At 42.1% G+C, this 22643-nt stretch overlaps 1 protein-coding gene across 2 annotated transcripts in view; it reads right to left on the reverse strand.

The window, feature by feature from the left end:
• Positions 1 to 585: 585 nt before the first annotated feature.
• negr1 (neuronal growth regulator 1) overlaps positions 586 to 22643 on the reverse strand; it is a 125899-nt gene continuing 103841 nt past the window's right edge. For both annotated transcript variants that reach the window (XM_059570900.1, XM_059570901.1), the window contains one exon: positions 586 to 1360. In XM_059570900.1, coding sequence (XP_059426883.1) covers positions 1260 to 1360 — 101 coding nt within the window. In that variant the 3' untranslated portion in view covers positions 586 to 1259. The remainder of the gene's footprint in view (positions 1361 to 22643) is intronic.

Below are 22643 nucleotides of genomic sequence, written 5' to 3' on the forward strand. Positions count from 1 at the left end.
CATTATAAAAATCCAGTTCAAATGATTACAACCATAAAACATACTCCATAAAATGAAAGAAAAAAAGCTAATAATGATATGAATGATCGTCAGATAAGTTCCATTAGACACTGTTCGTAATTTCCTCATTTAATCAAAGTGCACATCAAATATGACCCACTTTTTCCCCACTTTTTACTTTGGATTGGCCTGTTACATTACTTTGCATACTGCCAACGAAAGAATATCTTTTATGTGCTATTTTTATTTGATATCTTTTTTATTCTTTTTTTATTTGATAATAAATATACCATCAAATGCAACACAGACAATTTCTCGATTCCTTTTTCACTGTAACTCTTCTTTGCTGTTTTATAACCTTTTGACCACCACAAGAGGCTCATTTTAATTTTACAATTAGGCTCACAAATAGCTTTATAAGAGGCAAATGTATCTCATACGATTACATATTTGAATCTCCAGTGCAATCTAGGTTTAAATTTTTTCCTGCAGTATTACAACTAATTCATGTATTACTAGAATAACTAGAAAGGTTTATGTTCGTACACTGACTGATTCAGTTAAATGCATTTGGGGACTATAGCCCAGAGGTCTAAACCATTGAGGTATGGCTGTAGTTTTGGTCAAGAAAATGAATAATCATATTTCACAGTCAATGGAAAAACCATGCGCATTAGCGTATTAAACTAAAGCTGCTCTTCAATTGTTCGCTTCGCCTTTGACTGTATTACTTTTGATTTCAATTTCAATATCTCTCCCTTTGTGAAATCTTAAACAGTGTTTCTTGGTTCACTGGATTTAAATGAGCTCGGCAAAAAACGTACTATTTAAACACTTAGTGGGTATGTGAATAATGGAGAGCAAGGTGGCACACTAGGGCGTCTTTCCTTTTTCAATAACAAAGACACTAACGTCACACACCCTTACTTTTCCAAAGCGTGATTTCGGCTAATTTGTGAGCGTTCGAAGGGGACAATGTGTGCTGATTCACAAAGTGGGAACTCAGGAAAAAGAAAATAAGAAAAGAATAGAAAATAAGACAAGAGAAAGAAAACCATCCCCCTAAAACCGTATGTATTTACATGATGACAAACACCACAGAAGAAAATTACCATCCCAACATAAGCAATGCTGATTAAAATCCCTCGCTGCTTTCCAAACACACTGTACCAGATTGGATCCAGCCATCAGCAATGTCAAAGGATCTGTAAATGCTCAAAAGGGTTCTTTACAGTCATTGTGTATGGCCATCCCCAGGGCTAGTAAATGCTGACGAGAGAAGAGAGAGCCAGGATCAGGTACCGGCAGGCCAGCAGGACTTCAGCGCCTCCTGTACTTCCATATGGAGCGGTGTTGGGTGCTGTAAACAACAGAGCAGAGACACACGCTGATTAGCAGATTCTCCCTCTCTCCTGGCAGCGAGTCATAGTCTCAGTCAAGCAGTACCTCCTCCCTTTTCATATGAGCGGAGCTCACGCTGCCTGCCTTTACGCTCTCAAATCAAGACTCTTGACGGGCTCGCATGCCGGAAGGAGTCCTTCAGTAAGATGCCTTGTTTTAAACCTGTGCTGGGTACTTCAAAATAAGGCGTAACAATTCGTCTCAAAGATGTGATCATGCTGCTTTCTCTTCTTGTACCTATGAACCTGCTAGAACTTATTTAAATTCATTTCATCCCTAATGCATAAAATATATTTGAAAATATATGCAAAATCTCGCTGACATGCTTCTAGGCTGTTCTAGGTGGTTGCAAGAATTGGCAAGTTTATATGCGATTGCTTGGGTGTTCTGGGTGGTTGTCAAGGAGTTGCTATGCAACTGTTAAGATGTTATGAGCTCTATCTCCTTTGCTAGAGATGGTTAGGGGGGGAGCTGTGCAGTTGCTGAGGAACTGAGAAACTCTGAATGATTCTTAATACACTGCTACAATTTGTGGTTACAAGGGTGTTGCTATGCACTTGCTAGGGTGTTCTGGGTAGTAGCCAAGGAGTTGCCATGCAGCTGTTAAGATCTGCTATGTCCTTTGCAAGGGTGTTTTGGATATCACCAAGGTACTTCTAAAGGGCACCTATTACGCAAAATTCACTTTTACATGTAGTTTGGACATAAATGTGTGTCGGCAGCGTGTGTACACTACCACCCTATAATTATACAAATCCACTCGCTTCTATTTGAATTTTCATAAATCATAATCAGTGTCTCAGAACAAGCCGCTTGTAGAAACTGTAAAATGTGACGTCACATTTAAATAGGTACTGTATATTACACTGCTGTCACTTAATACACAGATCTAAGATAAAAAATATGTGTGATTTCTTTCTTGCTTTTTATCCTCACCAGACATAACCATAACCAGAAAGTTTTTAACAATCTTGTTTGTGCTTGACAGTTTAAGTGCAACAAGACATGAAAGATAACTAGTTTAGTACTCACATGATGTGTGACAGGCACTTTCTGTGTGCTCAGAAAACCCTATATCAGAAGTTTAAACTAATATGGCTTTAAAAAGCATGGTTTCAGCACGATAGACATAATAATCAAAACCAAACAGATGTTATTTTAGAAGAATATCTAAGGTAAGAGCTGTAAATGCAAAATACTGTTCTCGAAAGGACCGGGGAGCAGCAGCTCATTTGCATTTAAAGAGACATATATAGCATGTTTTTGCTTCCACTCATAATAGGCTTTTTAAAAATTATATAATAAATGATCTGTGGGGTAATTTGAGCTAAAACTTAACAGATACTTTCTGGTGACACCTGAGACATATACATTACATCTTGCAAAAGGGGGCATGATGAGTGTCCTTCAAAGATTCTTACTGTGCCATTGTAAAGGTGTTTTGGATGGGTGCCAAAGAGTTGCTATACAGCTGCTGGAATACACTTCATGACTTTTAAAATGTGAACAGATTTGAAAACACTAGGCATCATATACTTGCAGACTTTAGAAACAGTTACAGAAGAAAAACTGGCCATCACACACTAAACAACTGAGGATCATACCACCAGACTTTATCTTTCAGATTACAAAAAACTCACACACAAATGTGTCTTTTTGCTGAAACACATAACAAACAAAAACAAAATGTTTTCTAAAATCTGCTCAAAATATCAAACATCTTTGATATCCTCTGACTAAATTAATTCATAGTCTGAAGCAAAAAATACAATAAAAAAATCTGCAGACTGGTTCTGATTTTTGGCAACTAGCGTCAGCTTCTCCAGAATGTAAATCGGAACAGAAATCTGTAGTGTATTCTAGCCAAAAGATGCCCTGAGTTCTTATTAACACATTGCGCTGAGTGGTGCTTTGTATGTTGCTGTGCAGTTGCTTCGTGGTCGATAGTCAAAAAAGTATTATTCACATCCATAGAATGGTACGGGGCAAAGATTAATCTCCAAGCATGAGCAATAGTAATAATGATGCTTTCCTTAGCAAACCCACTGATAAGCCTGTGCTAGTGATGCTGGGTATACTCATATTTTCCCAGCCAACACAGATCTCAGTGGCTGAAAGCCTTCAGGTCTGTCCCCGAAGCAAAACAACTCGAGTGTAGTACTCGGGAGAGGCGCTTCAGAACAGGTGTGAGAGTGTACAGGCATTCATCTTCATGAGAGTTTTTGTTTCACAGCTCTGTTAATGACAGACACTGGCCTACCTAAGGAGATTAGTACATCACACACACACACACACACACACACACACACACACACACACACACAAACACACACACACACACACACACACACACACACAGGAGATTATGTGTCCTGGCTGGTACCACTGACTTTTTTTTACATCCATCCAGCAAATTCTCGTTGTGCATGTTATTTGCGAATACATGTGATGACAGTATCTAATGGAGTCATTATGATATGGATTCATTTGTTTGAACTGTTTTCCCTCACTGAAAGCCACAATAAGGCTGAATCATGGCATCAAATAGCACATCTGACAGTAATAAGTATCTTTGTGCATGGAAGATTGATAAAATAATTGCTTTATGACAAGTCCTCTCATGAATTGCAAAAATGGGAGATGAAAAGCCGCGCATCCATTTTCGCTTCCATTCCAGCTTTTACGGCTTTAAATTACCAGTGTTGCTTAAAAATCTTTATACCAAAAAATTACAGTCACCTGCAACGGGAAGCCCAGAATATCAGAAATGGGTATATGAGATAGAAAATGATGCAAATTGTGATGGTCAGGAAACGAGGAGTGCAAACTGCCCTGTACACTGCGGCTTCATTCTGCCTCCATCCAAAGCACCGGATAATGACACAGTTTTTGCTAGGCAGAGAGAGTGGAGCCGGTAACCATGGAAACAGCTCACATCCTGCGCTGGCCCCTTTGCCAGAGCCACAGAGTGTGCACAGCGCTACCAATGGAACAGAATCATTTAGGCTATAGGCACCTGCTGCAGTATCTAACTATAAGCGCTCTTCGTCAAAAAACAAACAACGCCATATGGCCTGTGAAAGGTAAAAGGACAAAACGCTTTGTCCCTACAGTATATTTCTTTCCAGTGCCCCATCGGACTAATAGCTTCTGGAACATCAGTGATGATTCAGGGTCATACCAGAAACATCCTATCATCTGGCAATATAGAAGCAATTAAGGAAAGCACCAATATTACCTGCCTGGCTGCGAGTTAGGGAGCTGTTTAATATCCCACTGCGTCTAAATCAGTCTGTTGTTGTAACGGTGCAGGTTGTTACTGCACTTGCCATTTTAATTAACTCAACTCAACCCCTCCCCATCCAGACAGTGGAGCCTTGTGATTTCTCTGCTTTAAATCTAAAGTGTGTAAATACATTGAGAAAGGAGGTTATTGCACCGGCTTTTGCAACAACATGGCGGTCCTACAGAGCAAAGTTAGAACAGGTATTAGGAACGGCATGACATTTTTGCACATAAAAACAAATCATCAGATTAACCATCTAAAGACTGCATATCTTGAGATGCAAGAGCATCAATTTCCTCATTATATTCGGATCAGGAAGTAATCAGTCATGTGCGTCTAAATCATGGTTTTGCACCCTATCTAAAGCATGCCAAAACTTCCCTTTGTATGATTATGAAGAGGACACATTATAATTCCTCATAATGATCACCATAGGCCACAGACAGAAGTTTCTGCATTGCCTATATATATAATTACAAGACTCCAATTAAAGTAAATGAGAGCTCTCCCTCTTTTCTACTTTTGTATTTGTTTTGCTTGATTTAGTTAACAGCTTAAGTTGTTTTAGGCATAATGTTGTTGGTGTGACATGGTGCAGAATAAAAAGAGGGGCTGGCACCCTATAATCAGCTACTAGTTAGAGTCCCACCATTCCTTTTAACTGGCACAAGACCCATCGTTAAGCTGCTTGATGAATTTCATCCTTCCATTCAATGCTCTGCCTCTTTGTCTCACTCTTATGCTGTGATAAAACAAGCTACAGTTATAAGACTATTTCCACAGTTTCCTTTTTATTTGAATTTTCTATTCATCAGGAAAAAAAAACAAGAAAAAAAAACAAGTTTCGACAAATATATTATAGAGTACAACTGTTTTCAACACTGATAATAAGTAACGTTTCTTGAAAACCAAATCAGCATATAAGGATGATTTATGAATGTCATGCAACACTGAAGACTTCAGTAATGGCTGCTGAAAATTTAGCTTTGCCCTCACAGCAACAGATTAGAAATGCTAAAATAGATAACAAACATTTTATTTTTATTTGATACAATTTTCATAATATTAGCGTTTTCACTGTATTATTGATTTTGAACATTAGTGCAGAAACATTTAAAGTTAAAGAAATTCATATAACTCCAATAGGTCAAATTATTAACTGGGTAAAACACACACACACACACACACACACACACACACGTTTGTTTTAGTGAAAAGTGGGGACATCCCATAGGCGCAATGGTTTTTATACTGTACAAACTGTATATTCTATGGCCCTACACCAACCCCACACCTAACCCTAACCCTCACAGGAAACTTTGTGCATTGTTACTTTCTCCAAAAAGCTAATTCTGTGTGATTTATAAGCGTCTTGAAAAATGGGGACATGGGTTATGTCCTTATAAGTCACCCTCTCCTTGTAATACACACACACACACACACACACACACACACACACACACACACACACACACACACACACACACACACACAAAAACACATGTATTTCCCAAAATGCCATAAGCTTCATTTCTTTAAATTCCCATTTAGTAAATTCCACTTTCTGATGTTTCAATTGAAATTTCACATCAACTTCCAGTGTGGGATGGTCAATTTGTTCCAAATCATGAACTAAAAGGGAAGCCGTTTTTAGCTCTGAATTTTGCACAACCCTGATGGCCCTTAGGATAATTAATGTTGGTTTAGTATCTAATAAAATAAATGATATTTTATATAAATAAATAAACCATTTTAAATGTGTACTGTTGTGAAAATTCTGAATCACTCCTCTCTAAAAACACATGCAGTACATCAGTGGCAAACGAAACAGCAGTTTACATAATTAAATGAAAGCAATCATCTCAATGGCGGTTATGTGAGGGTGGCTGTATCTCCAGGTAATCTGCACAGACGACGGCTGGCTGCAGCCCTTCTCCCTGGAGGCTAGTCTTCTTTGGCTTGGAGAGAAGGGTTCAATGTCCTTGACCATCAATCAGTGGCCTATTGTTCCCTCTACTGCCTCCAGAGAAAGGGGCCTAAGCTTCTGGCGAGTCCTTGGCAAGCTGGCGTAAATCCCACATCTCCAATCTTGGATTTGACAAATATTCCCTTTAAGTCCTCTTTCAGTGTTTCTGCTCTCCATATGATAAACTACCTAATTCCCTGTCTCATAATAGAACAAACATGAAAAACGTTTTGTTTTCCTCGGCTTGCTTTCTCACAAACATTCAGCCGGTTGGTTTCATTATTGCATCGCATGTGTTAGAGGTTAGAAAACTTCGCTTGGAGTACTGTCCTTATCTTAAATCTGCAATGAAACAGCATCAGAATGAAAGCTTTAAGGGCTGTCAATTTAACACATTCATATAGCCCAATTAAGCAAACCGTTATAAGTATGGCCCTGTTAACGCCACTCATAAATAATAAATGTAATTTTATCATATCAATATGCCTTCATATAATCTGATTAATTAATATGAATATCATGCAATTAATTTGGTTTAAAAAAAGAATTTTCTGACAGCTCTTATATTCCTTGTTATTTACATGATAGTGGAGTAATATATAGAAATAGAAACAGAAAAGCTACAATGAAGTTCTTTTCTTATCTGTAAAATAAGAATACTGGAGTGAAACAGTTCTTCATTTATTTATTAGGGCCATCAATTTAACACATTCATTTAGTATAATTAAGCTGCACAGAATGAGTAAAGGTTTGTTCACACCGTTATTGAATTCAAGAACAGCTGGATGGAGTGCAAATAAAATAGATCAGAACGCAGGGGTTTGGAGACATTTTTCTATATTGAATTACTGTACGTCAAACTTAACACAACCAGAGATATCAGCATGAACGACATGACATGATGGAAAAAGATGCCAGTCTGAATGAGTTATGTAGACCTACAATTAAAAAAATAGCACAGCGGGAATGTGCAAAAATGGATTGGTGTGGACTGTAGGCCTGTGATAGGCTGAAAAAAAACAAACAATATCATTTCTAATACAATGTAATGTAATCGAATTACCTTTATTTATTGGCTTTTCTCAATTAATTAGTTAGAATATCATGGAATTTATTTGTTTTAAAATGTTTATCTCTTTAATATTTATATGCTGAAATGTATGCTGTACTTAAAAGAATTCCATGTCCATAAATCATGGCATTTTTTTTGAAAGAAGTAAAAGAAAGCATAAAAAACTGCACAAAGAGTTTCTAACACTGAGAATAGATGATTTAGTACATAAAACAAAAACTCAGCAACCTGCAATTATAATCTGTACAGCAATTGACAGAACAAACACATGGTGAACAAGCCACCACTATGAGTCAAAATTGAATAGCACTTGGAGAAAGTCAAGTGTCTGTGTAACTGTCTGATCAGTTTTGAGTTAACCACCTTTCTACAACTCGGGACACTGAAAGAGGTTGTTATTTTTGAAACACATGTTTATGATGTTTCTGCTGCGATAATGATAATGGGTTTGAAATCCCAGGAACGCATTATCATAAATAGAGCCTAACACTATGTGTGATGGTCTGATGAGATAAAAATGAGCTAATTTCTGATTCAGTGCTGAGTAAAAGCTCATTTCAATATTGTACACAGAAGGAGTTCACCTGACATGCTGGTATTGAATAAGACTTGACGGTGTCTCTGCCTGGCCTTGAGCTTCACCTGAACACCAACACAGCAGGAACTCTTTTTGATTCGAGACTACGGCAGACAACGTAAAAACAACAAAAACACATTTCATTTCACTTCTCTTATTACATGCACTTTTCAGCACAGGTGGCACTAACGTACTGGACTTCCTTAAAAAGACACATTATTATTTTATGTGATAACCATCTGCTGCCTAGTCACTTTTTAAATTTCACAAAACATTCTTCCCCCTCAAAGCACATCTCATCCTCAGGCTTGTCTGTTCAGAGCGAGGAAGCGTGAAGTTATTGCCTTTAATTGACCCAATGTATCGATTGTTCATTGCGCTGCATTTTAAACGCCACTATTTCCAGCACATAATTATGCCTACTGGGTTTTTATTAGATCGCAGTGAGCTAAAGACGTCACCGAGCTCTTTGAGAATCCTCTGGAAAAACAGAAAGGAAATACATCTGCTGTGGAGTAAACATCGGAGATTCCGTGTCTTTGCCTCCTTCATCAACAAGCGTCCCATGGGTGGCGTAAATAATGAGTACCATGAATTGGAGCAGTAATGCAAGGCTTCATTGCTGAATCAGCCAGTGCTGGTATAATCCGGCCATTTGTCCATTCTTGCCCCTCCACAACATGTGGGACGACTAATGAAAAACTCTGCATTGAAATGCAACTGTTTGAGATTCCCTGTATTGCATCTTCACTTTTCAAGCATGCTGGTAGATTGGTATAGATATGCTTTTTGGGGGGCAAATGACATACAAAATATCTATTAGCTTATCACCAGTTGTAACCACTTTTAATTTGACAGTATATCTGTCATTTTACTTTGTATATAATATTTCTCAATATCTGTCTCAGCCTTGGTCAGCATAAGACAGCATCACACAATGCTACCAACATCACAAAACGGTTTTAAACAGCAATGTAAATATTTATTAACATTTGGCAGCATATCACCATACAGGACACTCTTGTCACTGCTTGACATTTAAACTGCCCATTTACATAAAAAATGTATTGTTTTCTATAAAAATCAAATAAGCTTAACATTAAACGCAGCATGTAATGCAGAATATGATACCACCAATTGTGTAGAATTTAATATGCAATATAAAATTTCCCTAAGCACAGTCATGCACTAAGTGTAGTTATGTTTTATGGAGAATGAGGTTAAAATATGCAGTGTTGGGAGGGCATTCACTAATTAGCATATGTACAAAATCTACATTTTAAACCTCAACAGCCACTTTAAGCTTTTATCTGTGCTCATCGCTGCTTTCCTGTCATCAGATACTTCAATCTCCAATGGATGAAATATGAGTCAATTACATGAGGATGAAACTCGGGACCCTATTGTGGACAGCCCAGGGAAAACACGGATGAAAGCCATAGTGTCCACGAGTGAGCTATATTCATTCAGTGCACTATTTGTGTTATGCACTTCTAAGAGTGCAAATATCCCCTGCTGAATGCTAAAAATCAATTTAACATATGTATTATTCCTTTCTATTCTTCATCTCTGCTCAGGATGTTTTTTTGCAAACAATTCTCACCGTTGCAAGGATGAGGGAAATGGTGTTTTTATCCACGTAATGCAACAAACCATTACCACATGCAAACAAAGTGTATTCTCAAGATAAGCTGAAAGTTACATTATTTGCTGAACATTTGCCTAGTGGTTTCTCACGTTTTTATCTGATAACGGACCATTAGAGTGTTTGGACTTTGGAAGCTTTTGGGTCAGACGCTGTATCTCATGAAAGATGAAACGTTGGACCTCAGAGTTATCTATTTCTGTTGTTGTTTGTTTTAATTCAAAATTCATATATCTAGGCCTGTAGGCCACACTGATCGACAGGACTGCTAGCACCAGACAGTCTCTACAACAACTACAATGACTCTCACAAACAAGCAATTCTGCACACACAAACCTTCAAATGTTATCACCATCAAATCCAGTCCATCCTTTCTTCCGTTGCTCTATCTTTTCAGGCACTCTGCCACTATCTGTGGGACTTACAGCACTGCATAAATACCAAACTCCCCACAGTGACACATGCACTTTAGCTTGATATGGATGCTGTCAAACTCCCATCGCTTCAGGCCAGGAAGTGCTTTATACCTTTGTGTTTGGGCCTTTCTGGAAGGGGTCAAAAATTATTGATCAGCCTTACTTGATGATTCCTGACAAATTAGGCTGGGATATTGACCCTTTCTACGACCCCCTCTGGCAGCCGTGGTGCAAATTACATTGCAGCTCTGTCAGAAATACATCCACCGCTGGGAAAAATCAAGTCTAGAGCTGGAGAAACAACACAGAGACCCTTTACTCTAGGATTGCAGTGGTTGAAGGTAACATTTAAGCTCACAAGTTGTACATAAACATTGTATGAATGCTTGGAAAGAACTCAAACGTGTATTAAGAATACATAAATAAAAAAAGCTTCTGCTCAGCTAGTGCAGAAAAATGTAATCTTGATTACAGGGATAGTTCGCCCGAAAATGACCAGAAATTTATATGTGGGCTATTTTAAGTTACATTAATTACAATATGTTTTATTGATAAGATGATTAAAGTATTCTGATTTAATTTAATTGATTTCAATATTTAACAACAGATAAATTCAATAACGTAATTAGAAAAATACACAGGTAAAAAATGCCATAGGAAATCAGTTACAGAGGGCAAATATTGCTGCCAAATAAAAATGTTAATTTCTGATCTTATGTAACAAAAACATAACACAACAACATAATGCAATATACTCTGTTGCTGTTTTTATTCAGTCAGAATACACAGCTATTTTGGAAAGCTTTATGCTGCCAGACGATTGTGGCATCTACCAGCAGGGGCTAAGAGGCACATGCTAACCAGACAAACCCTGACCCCTTGATCACAGCGACAAGTACCTTCAGGGCACTTTTTTGTGCATGACAACAGATTCTGTTATGAAATGTAGTTTTTTTTATCCAGTATTAATCTGTTTGTACCACTCCTCTCCACATAGAGTCCTATTCCTATATTATGGAGCTGACAAAGACCTTCGAATAAGTTATGTTCATGAATAAGATTTGTGGTGTTTGAGGTATTGTTAATCTCCAGGGAGCAGCCAAATTGCCTGCTGCCAAGAAGCTAATGATAAAATGTTCACAAGCATTTTTGAAAGTGTCAGTTCTCACATCATAATGAAAATCCAATTTTGTGGTGGTTAACTGTCAATTAATATGCTCTTTCAAAAAACAGAGTAAACCTTCTAGGTATTCCACAGTACCTTTCTCTAGCGCCTCAGACTATTGTGTGCAATTTAACAAAAAATCAGTCATCCTAGCTGTTCTCAAGAAAGGGATTAGAAAGAAGAATTTGGTTTATTTTCATTTCAGTAATTATTTATACAGCTACTTCAAAATGTACCTTCTAATTTACTTTTTCATATTTGAGATGAAGTCTACGTTGTTGGTGGTAAGAGCATAAATAATTAAATAGCTTAAGTGCTTTGAATAATATTTAAGAATAATTAAATATACAAATAAACCGAAGTCAAAAAGTAGCATAAATAATCTTTAGCTAACCCCTGAATGAGTTTAAATTTCTACATTATACTGACAGAATCTTCCTCAGTATAATTTCAAAAATTAAAGAGTAATCTAAATTTTTTTCCTTTTTCGTTGCGCCAGGTTCAAAGAAATTTGTGTTAAACTTGCTTTCTTGACATACAAACGATAAGAGGGCAATGCTTTAAGTGCTGTAAGAATGTATGTATGTATATAAACAGCATTACAATACTAAGATGCCACAAATATTGTACATACATATACAATGCATTTTCTTTAAAAATGATTGTTGATTTATTCAATGCAAACCAATTATTAAAAAAAAATTGACACTCTCTGCAAAAAGAAAATCTGAAATAAAAGTGAGGTAGCTGTATAAAACTGACTAAATAACAATAATATTGACTAAATATCTAATCATTTGACCTGCAGAATTCTTCAAATCACACATTCCCTACAGACAGGAATTAATATGATCTTTCTCATGAGCTAAACTGTAAAAAAGTCTATTCATATAAGATATAACAAATACCAGTGTCTGTTTTCATTTCATCAGTATTTGTTTTTATTGGTCGAGAGAAATTTTGCTAATTGTGAGACAATTAGGCTGCTTGTTGGTCTTATTTGTGGCATGGCCATGAAGCTAAACTCAGCTAATAGTTTCATACCTTGCTTTGCCGCTGAGAGAGAGAGAGTAGATGAACGTGGCATCCAAACAAACCCACCACCCACAGGGTCCTTCATTAAAGACATCGAAAGAAACCAATACAAGACAAAAACAAATTATGCTCTTCTCTCAGGACGATCGAAAAATCCAATTATAGTTATTTGAATAACTGTGATTGAGATGAACCCTTGGAGGAGTCAAAAAGAGCCAAATGCGAGCGCAGTCAAAATGACACGATCTGTGTATCAATAGACTGCGAGTTTATACTAGCACCAAACGATATCTGACATCTGCTTGTAAAATAAAGTCTCTTAAGTGAAACTGTTTTCCCTCTTCTTTCCCCAGACAGTGAGCGACACCTCCGTCTCAGCACTCCAAAAGACCTGCTATTCATCTAAAGAATAAACCCACTTCAATCATCCAAATGTCAACAAAGAAAAGAAAGGACACACTATCAAAAACTAATCTCATGGAAAACATGTACAGCCGTTAGAAATAAACAACCCAAGGTAGCGAACATATCTCTGAGAATAATAATAAAAAAGCCCCCCACAAGAACCACAAAACACTTGGGTGAGGGAAGTCAAGGTTTTAATACTCTTCCATTTCACTTTGACGATGGCGCACAAGAGAAAGAACCACCGGGGTAATACTGTAATGCTCAAAAGGTTCCATGACAGTAAAACACTATAAAAATGAAAGCAACGCAAACTCACTAATCCTCTTTTCTCAAAGCAGCTCAGATAAAAGTGTCTGCCAATCCTTCGCATACAAATTAGCGTTGTCAGTTTGGACAGGATGTAAGACGGGACTTATTAACGTCAACTGTTTGACTAGTCTCATTTGGCGGGATCCTCCAAAAAGCATTTTAAACTTTGGCGGCAACAAGGTCTTGGGAATCGCACCTTAAGATCTCTTGTCAAAGAGAACACACTGCTTACTGACCTTAATCTTTCGCAGAGTGCAGAAAGAGAAAATTACACATCCAAAAGAGATTTTTGCATGCCTGTGTGTATTCTTGATGTTATCTGAGGTGTTTAGAAAATGAAAATGTTGAGCCCTTGGGGGAGCTGAGGCCTCAAGGCGTATTTCTTAATTTGAAGTAAAAAAAAGGTTTAGAGCTTATGATGATGGAGCGCACGATATCTGTGATTAAAGAGATCTGATTAAAGAAACACCCATTCCAGCCGAGGGAAGGCGAGTGAGAAGTGATTGGTTTGATGAAGGAATTAGATCAGAAACTGCAGTGATAAAGCTTACAACAAAATACATTTTTCAATTCATATTACTCAAGTATATTATAGTGGTAATTTCATCTACATTTTGAAGATCCTCATTTGTAGAGTTGCAAAAAACGTACTCGGTTACTAACGTAACCTCGGTTCCCTGAGATGAGGGAACGAGTACTGCGTAAGCTAGCTTACGCTATGGGAAAAGGTCCCCTTTTCTCGAGAATATGAAGCCAAAAATTATCCTTAATTTTTAAATACTGTAAAACGCAGTGCTGCAGCACAGCAGACCCAAGCGAAGCGGCTCGCGCGCTTATTGGCTGTGCTGCGGCAACTGCAGCAACCTATGGTGAGGCGGCGGAGAGTAACGAACCAATGGGGGCGCTTCGCGCCCATTGGACGTCAGAGCGCGCCAAAATAGGCGTGGCTGGAACTATATAAGCCACCGCTTCACCATAGGGATCAGGTTTTAAATCGACTGAAGCGATCACCCGGTCCGAGCACATAGCACGGCAGGTTACGCAGTACTCGTTCCCTCATCTCAGGGAACCGAGGTTACGTTAGTAACCGAGTACGTTCCCTTTCGAGAGTACTCTCGTACTGCGTAAGCTAGCTTACGCTATGGGAACACAATGTAAAACGCCGTGCGTGCTCGGGAACTTCGACCTGTCACAGCCCGAGGCGAGAGCTCGGGGCTTTATAGCAGGAGAAATCCCAGTCCCAACAGCCAACCTTAGTGAGCTTTATATAGGGAACGAAAAAAAGGGGGACGTGATAAGGCTTAGCACGTCTATATAGAAAGTACCCTGGCCTGCAGGGCAGGGACTTGCAGATTATAGAATCTAATAAATGTGGACGGAGAGGCCCAGCCTGCCGCCGCACAGATATCATCCAGTGGTAACCCGCAGGACCACGCCCATGACGAGGCCATACCTCGGGTGGAATGGGCTCTGATGCGGAACGGGCAGTGAAGGCCCTTAGATTTGTAAGCCAGCGAGATAGTGTCTACTATCCATCGCGATAGGCTTTGCTTCGTGGTGGCGAGACCTCGGGTGCGCCCACCAAAGCATATGAAGAGCTGGTCCGACCTCCTGAATAAGGCGGAGCGCGCAATATAGGTTTTAAGAGCCCTGACGGGGCAGATGAAGCTCGCGTTGCTTTCGTCGCTTTGCGAGGAAAGGGCTGACAGCGAGATGACCTGCGCTCTGAACGGTGTTGAGAGCACCTTGGGGACATAGCCGTGTCTTGGTCTGAGAATGACTCTGGAGTCATTAGGCCCAAACTCGAGACAGTCAGCGCTTACAGATAGCGCATGTAAATCCCCCACTCGCTTGACTGAGGCCAGAGCCAGTAGAAAAGCGGTTTTGAACGAAAGAGGCTTCATATCGACAGACTGAAGCGGTTCAAAAGGGGGGCCCTTTAAGGCCTCTAGGACCGTAGACAGGTCCCAGGAAGGGATTGAAGGGGGTCGGGGAGGGTTCATCCGACGAGCTCCCTTAAGGAAACGAATGACCAGTTCATCTTTTCCCAGTGATAGGCCGGCCACCGGAGCATGAGAAGCTGCAATGGCTGCCACATACACTTTGAGCGTAGACGGGGATCTGCCCGCATCTAAACGCTCCTGTAGGAAGGAGAGTATCTCCGTCACGTCACATAAGTGAGGGTCTAGGTTCCGTGTCCCGCACCAGGTGGAGAACACTGACCATTTCTGCGCGTATAGGCGCCTGGTTGAGGGCGCTCTGGCTTCCGTAATGGTCTTTAACACTCCCTCAGGGAGGTTCCCGGGTACCCGTTGAGGGGCCATACATGAAGGGCCCAAAGTTCGGGGTGGGGATGCCAGAGCGTGCCCTTCAGCTGCGTGAGGAGATCTTTCCGCAGCGGTATTGGCCATGGGGCTGTACTGGACAGCTGCATCAGCTCGGAGAACCAAGGTTGGGTCGTCCAGAGTGGGGCTACTAGCAGCATAGCACATCTGCTCTTCCTGACCCGATCGATGACCTGCGGTAGCATCGCGACCGGTGGGAAGGCATAAAGCGGGCGTCTGGGCCAATCGAGGGCCAGCGCGTCCCTGCTCTTTGAAAAATATATTGGGCAATGTGCGTTGTCTTCTGAGGCGAAGAGGTCGACCTCTGCCCTGCCGAAGATGCTCCACATCAACTGAACCGTCTGTGGGTGAAGAGACCACTCCCCAGGGGGAACATTCGCCCTGGAAAGCATGTCCGGGCCCCGGTTCAGGATGCCAGGTACATGCGCTGCCTTTAGCGAGCGCAGATTGTAATGTGCCCATGTCAGAAGACGCTCGGTCAGGGTGTGCAAGGTTTCTGACCTGACACCACCCTGGCGATTTATGTAGGCCACCACTGACATGCTGTCTGATCTGACCAGAACGTGGTGGCCCTTTAAAAATGGGAGGAAAGCTTTCAGGGATAGTTCGACCGCTATCATCTCCAGACAGTTTATGTGTAACAGTCGCTCCGGGCTCGACCAGGGGCCGGAGGCAGACCTGCCCTCGTACAGGGCGCCCCAACCGAGGTTGGATGCATCTGTCGAGACTACTTTCCATTTCGAGACAGCGCCCGTGCTTACGCCTAACTGATACCAGTTGGCTATTTTCCAAGGGGCCAGAGCTGTGATGCAGCCGTGGGTCACCCTGATGCGCGCGCGGCCGGAAATCCAGGCGCACGCTGGAACACAGTCTCTCAGCCAGCGCTGTAGTGGGCGCATGCGCAGCAGGCCCAGTTTGAGAACCGCAGAGGCTGATGCCATCAGACCTAGCATTTCCTGAAATCGTTTGAGCGGGTAAAGAGACCCGGCTTTGAACGACCCGGCTAAATGCTGAATAGTGAGAGCGCGCTGTGACGTCAGACGCGCTGTACATGTCACAGAGTCTATGTCTATCCCCAAAAAGGAAATCCTCTGGCTGGGAGACAGAGCGCTCTTGACAGTGTTGATCGTGAGACCCAGGCATTCTAAATGGCTGAGGATCCAGGATCTGTGTGTCGTCAGTAGTTCCTCGGAATGGGCTAAAACTAGCCAGTCGTCGAGGTAGTTCAATACTCGCACTCCCCGCATTCTCAGGGGTGCGAGAGCGGCATCCATGCACCGTGTAAACGTACGGGGCGCTACAGAGAGGCCGAATGGAAGAACCATGTACTGATAAGTCTGCCCCTCGAAGGCGAATCTCAAGAATGGCCTGTGATGGGGTGCTATTTGAATGTGAAAGTAAGCGTCTTTCAGATCCACTGAGAATAACCAATATTTGTTTACCAACCAGTATTTGTTTGGTAGTTAACATTTTGAACGATCGCGTCATAAGCGCTTTGTTCAAACGTCTGAGATCTAGGATGGGTCTGAGACCGCCATCCTTTTTTGGTACGAGGAAGTAGCGGCTGTAAAAGCCTGACTCGCGCTGCGCAGGGGGGACAGTTTCTATCGCCCCTTTTGCAAGAAGGTTTATCAGTTCGGCGCGAAGGAGGTGTGTCATTTCGCTTTTCACTTTCGTTTCGACCACGGCGCGAAAGCGCGGCGGTCTGCGAGCGAACTGGAGCGAGTAACCTCGTTTTATTATATTCAAAACCCAATTTGATATGCCGGGGATGGCCTGCCATGCAGCGGCTCGTGCGGCTATGGGTTGAATGTGCTTCGGGCACTGGCCGCCTGTTATGAGGGGACCAGTAGCTCGAGTATGCTGTGCTTGTGACACTGTGGTGACAGCGCTTATCTGTAGGGTTGCGCACTGAGAAGTGGGCACGCGCGCTACATTTAGAGCACCTCCGGCGTGAGCGGGAAGGTGGGCATGAAAGGAGACCCGAGTGAGTCTTTGTGACACTTGGGGGAGTGTGTATACATGTAGGGGTGCGTACTGTGTAGTGGGCACACTGCCTACATAGAAAAAGCTCTTTTTGTGCTTTATTGAGGTCACCGTGAAAACGGCGTTTGTGTGCAGGCGTGCATGCATTGTAACAGGCTCGTTTACTGCAGTATAGACATCTCCAACCGCCTTTAGTGAGGGGATTGGAGGAAGCATGTGAGGTTTCTTGTGTGGTGGTCCGGCCGCAGCGGGACTTAACCACGGTCTTTTCAGCCCGAAGGTCAGGAGGGCTTCGGAGGCTCGGGGTTCAGCACAATCCTGGGCCGAGGTCCCCGTCTCTCTGGCGGTTTGCGGCTCGTAGAGCGAGAGCGGTGCTGGGTTTTGGTCGCTGGGCGAGACTGTAAGTCTGGCTGCGATGGCTTCGAGGTCTGAGGGGGCGGCGCATTTCTACGGCGTCCCGCAGCAGAGCTAGAGCGTTTCGGCAGGAAGTGTCTCATTGCCTGTGACGTTTTCTGAGCCTCAGTGAAGCGTTCAGCGAAACCCTTAACCGACTGGCCAAAGAGGCCGGAAGGCGAGATAGGAGAGTCGAGAAAGGCGGATTTGTCGGCGTCTTTCATCTCCGTGAGCGTGAGCCAGAGGTGTCGCTCTAAAACAGCGAGGCTTGCCATGCTTCGGCCGATCGCTTGTGCTGTGGTCTTTGTCGCACGCAGGGCTAGATCAGTAGCGCTGCGGAGATCTTTAAAGTCATAGGTATCTGGGGCAGACTCGTCCAGGTTACGGAGAAGTCTGGCCTGAAAAACCTGCAGCACAGCCATGGTGTGTAGAGCCGAAGCAGCTTGACCAGCGGAGGTGTAAGCTCGGCCAGCGAGAGCTGAGGTGGTGCGGCACGGCTTGGATGGATGCACAGGCTTCGACCGCCATCCAGCGGCTGAGGGCGGGCAGAGGTGTGCAGCAATAGCCTCCTCGAGAGGGGGGAGGCTCTCGTAACCGTGGTCTCGGGCGCCGTCGACAGAGGAGAGCGCTGACGAGACAGAAGTCTTCAAGCGTGCGGAGAATGGGGCTTTCCACGACTTCGTGAGTTCATTGTGAACTTCCGGGAAGAAGGGGGCGTTTCTTTGCGGAGGGGCCGAAGGGCGCCCCTGCAGGAACCATTCATCCAGCCTGCTTTAAGCGGGCTCGTCTGGAGGAGACCAGTCGAGCTGAAGGTCGCTGACAGCCCTTGTAAGCACGCGAGTAAGCTCCGCGTCGATATCGGCGCGTTGTCCGGTGCAGCTGGGTGCTGTAGAGGGGGGGGGGGGTCCGCAATGGAGCCCGACTATTCCTCACTACTGGACGCGGCGAGAGAAAGGCTGTCGTGTCTGTCCTCTTCCGCCTCAGGCGCTCCGAAGGAGAAGGGGGCGCTGGTGAGCAGGGACTGGCGCTGCTCGTCCACGAAGAGGACAGGCGAAGGAGAGAGAGCGGGCGAGGCACGCGGGGAGTGTTCCGGCGTGAGCTCGCGTGTAGCAGTATGCTCAGGCATTCTCTGATCGCGGCGTTTCTTACGCGGCACTTGAGAGAGAAGAGGCGGAGCGGGTGGAGCATCGTGGCTGGTTTGAGCTAATCGAGCCCGCAGGGTCGATATAGCCATGTCGTCGCACTCAGGGCAGCCGCCCTTGAAGAGTGCGCTCTCAGCATGCTCGCGGCCCAGGCAGGAGACACAGATGATGTGGCGGTCCTCGCTGGGCAGAGGGCCTCGGCAGGAAGCGCAGGCCCGAGGCATTTGAAACAACGCCTCGAATTCTGGAGGAAAAAAGTGTGATGCAGTGGCAAACACATTAGCTTTGAAAAGGATATAGTCACGCCGGATGGCGCAGCAGGAAGCGAGTGCTGAAGGCGGCGTCGAGATGAAGCACGAGCCGGCGTCCTCAGATCTGCGTTGCAGTGCTATCCCGCTGAGAGGCTTTTCGACGGCGTGTAGAGGCTTCTCCGGAGAAGACAGCGAAGTGCAGGTGAGATCGCTGAAGGAGATGAAATCTGATCCCTATGGTGAAGCGGTGGCTTATATAGTTCCAGCCACGCCTATTTTGGCGCGCTCTGACGTCCAATGGGCGCGAAGCGCCCCCATTGGTTCGTTACTCTCCGCCGCCTCACCATAGGTTGCTGCAGTTGCCGCAGCACAGCCAATAAGCGCGCGAGCCGCTTCGCTTGGGTCTGCTGTGCTGCAGCACTGCGTTTTACATTATTTAAAAATTAAGGATAATTTTTGGCTTCATATTCTCGAGAAAAGGGGACCTTTTCCCATAGTGTAAGCTAGCTTACGCAGTACGAGAGTACTCTCGAAAGGGAACCTTACTGGTTACACAAACAACCCACTTATGCTATTGGTCAGTCAAACAGATAGCCATGCCCCAAACTCATGACATTGGTTGAGCCAGTATTGCTGTTATCGGGCTGCTCAAACAAGCAGAGCAGTGTTTTTTATAATGCCAAAGTGTTTACACTTTTCAAGGAAATCAACCGATAAATGGCTTACTTATAGTTGTCTCTACATATTACGCTGGGATAGGAGAAAGTATTTTAACATCAAAACAATTACACACATCACCTTTTAAATGGGAACAGCTGTCTGTAAAATTACATTAACTTCATAATCATCTGAAAAAAAGCATTTGTGCCTGGCTGTGCTCATGACATTTAAAAACAGTTGTGCTCACAGAAATGCAGGTTCGAATCTTGCCTGCAATATGTACAAATGTCATTCCAGCCCTCTCCATTAATTTTTTAAGACGTTCTCGATGTTAAAAGGCAAAGAAAGGAATAAAAATAAAGAGTGTCTGTAAATGTCTTGACTTTTTGGGGAAAAATGCATATATATATATATATATTATATATATATATATATATATATATAGAGAGAGAGAGAGAGAGAGAGAGAGAGAGACAGAGAGAGAGAGTTTGTTTTTTAAAATAAACAGTTGAACCAAAAACTAAATAAATTTCTGTCCTCTGCATGAAGAACAGATCCAAATTTCAAGGAATATCTATAGCAAACGTTTAAATTTAGCCTTTTTTTGCTTGAGAGAATTTATGTGAGTTCAGTGTTGTTTAGACCCCACCTACTTTCACTAAATGGAGAAGAAGAAAAAAAAGAAAAAAAACTTTTCAACAAAGAAAGTAAGTTACACAGTTTGGAGGAAAATGAGGGTGAGAAAATAATTACTAAAATTTCTTTTTTGGCTGAACTATCACTTTAACTAAATCTATCCTTGGCACAGCATGGCTGTAAAGCGTGTCTTAATAAGGCTTGTTTATGGTTCAGGTAAAGTGAGCAGGATTTCAGTTCTGCAATGGTGAGTGAGCACGAAAGGCTGGGGAAGGGCGGAGCAGCTGGTAGACAGATAAAATGAAAGACAGAGAGAGAGATGGGGAAAAGGTGAAGAGTGACAGAGGTTTTGCCACGTTCAGGAGAAAGCACAACCTGCCTCAACAGGCTTCAGAGATAATTGGATGGCAGAATAAGAAAAAAAAAAAAATCTAGTCAGAGATTATTGTAGAGGAGAGTGAGATTCTCAGACTATAATGACTGGAAAGAAGTTTGACTTTAATAAGTCTGTAAAAGTCGTCGTAATGAAAGTATACACCGTTTGAATGCAAGTCATGTTATTGAAGAATGATCTAGATCTAGCTAGTATATTACATATATCACTTCTTTGTGATAGATTATCTTTGTTTTACCAAAATAGCTCATTAGTAATATTAGAACAGCTGAACAGCATCTTATTTCCAATAATACTGCATTTTAATTTCACATCATTTCTCTTAATCTCAGACGTTGGCTTGTGAACTATCGTAGATTTTTGTTTTGCTTCTGCATCTTAAACAGCTTTTTTTACCGGCTGCTGGCACAAAACTGTGTATTTCCTCAAATGAAGCAACTTTTACCGAGGTCAGTTTAGAATTTCCTTTTAATCAAATGCTCTTCAATGCTTTAGCTGCCATTTTCCATGCAGTGAAATGGTCATTTAATGAGACCCTGTGAGGAGCAGCCGTGATTGTAGTAAGGAGGACAATAGCTTTATGATGCAACTTTCCCATTTCATCATTCTGAGGCAAATAATTTCAATCCCTCAAACATGTAAATAAGGAAGGAAATATATTCTTATAAATACAAGCCCTGAGGTTTAGAGGCCATTTTAGACACAGCAAGATAACAAGAGCACTGTTGGCGTGACAACTTGAAAGTCTGAATTAATCTCTCAGCTACAAATTGTCTCTGCTAACCTCACCAACATGAGAACTGTGAATTGTTCATCCACCAAACCTAAAATAGCTACAAGCATTTGTTCTCTGAGAACACCATCACCATTAGTGGCTAAAGGAATAATCCTTTGCATAAAAACAAAGTTTGTTCTCAGCTAAAGCCTAGTAAATCTGGGCTGCATTTAGATGGCTAAACAAAAAATGCTTTCTGGCAAGAATGACAGGAGAGATTATTCGTCTTCACAGTGTGACTACTGTATCATCAACAAAAAGCTATCCACTGACACTATCATTCTCATGTCATAAAAACCATTCCACACATATTGTATACTGCGTCATTGAGAAACAGATTGAGAGTTATTGACTCATATTTGCACTCTGGAAAAAAAAAGAGAAAGAAAATTGTAAAACACTCTCCAAGTGAGATCCATTAGTTTGCGTCTTGAAATCAACCTGAAAGAACATTATTTCCCCCTTCAGCTTAGCCACATGAAAGAGCACTGAAAACCAACTTTCTAATAACACTCCCCATGACATTATCATTTAAATACAATCCCATGTGCATCTTAAATTATTAGGCCATCGTTAGTATAAATTTAAATAATGTTCAAATGTCAAAAAGGAAGGAACACAGACCATGGTGTCACGGTATGCTGTTGAGGGAACACACTGGAGTCATAAGGAAAAGTTTAACAGTATTTAATCAAGGAAACAAAGAGAATAACAACAGGAGCTTGAGCGAACACATATAGACAACAAGTAGACCTGGCAAACACAAACTGAACAGACTGGG

Source organism: Carassius carassius, chromosome 17 (genome assembly GCF_963082965.1).
Source record: "Carassius carassius chromosome 17, fCarCar2.1, whole genome shotgun sequence".
Classification (NCBI taxonomy): Eukaryota; Metazoa; Chordata; class Actinopteri; order Cypriniformes; family Cyprinidae; genus Carassius; species Carassius carassius.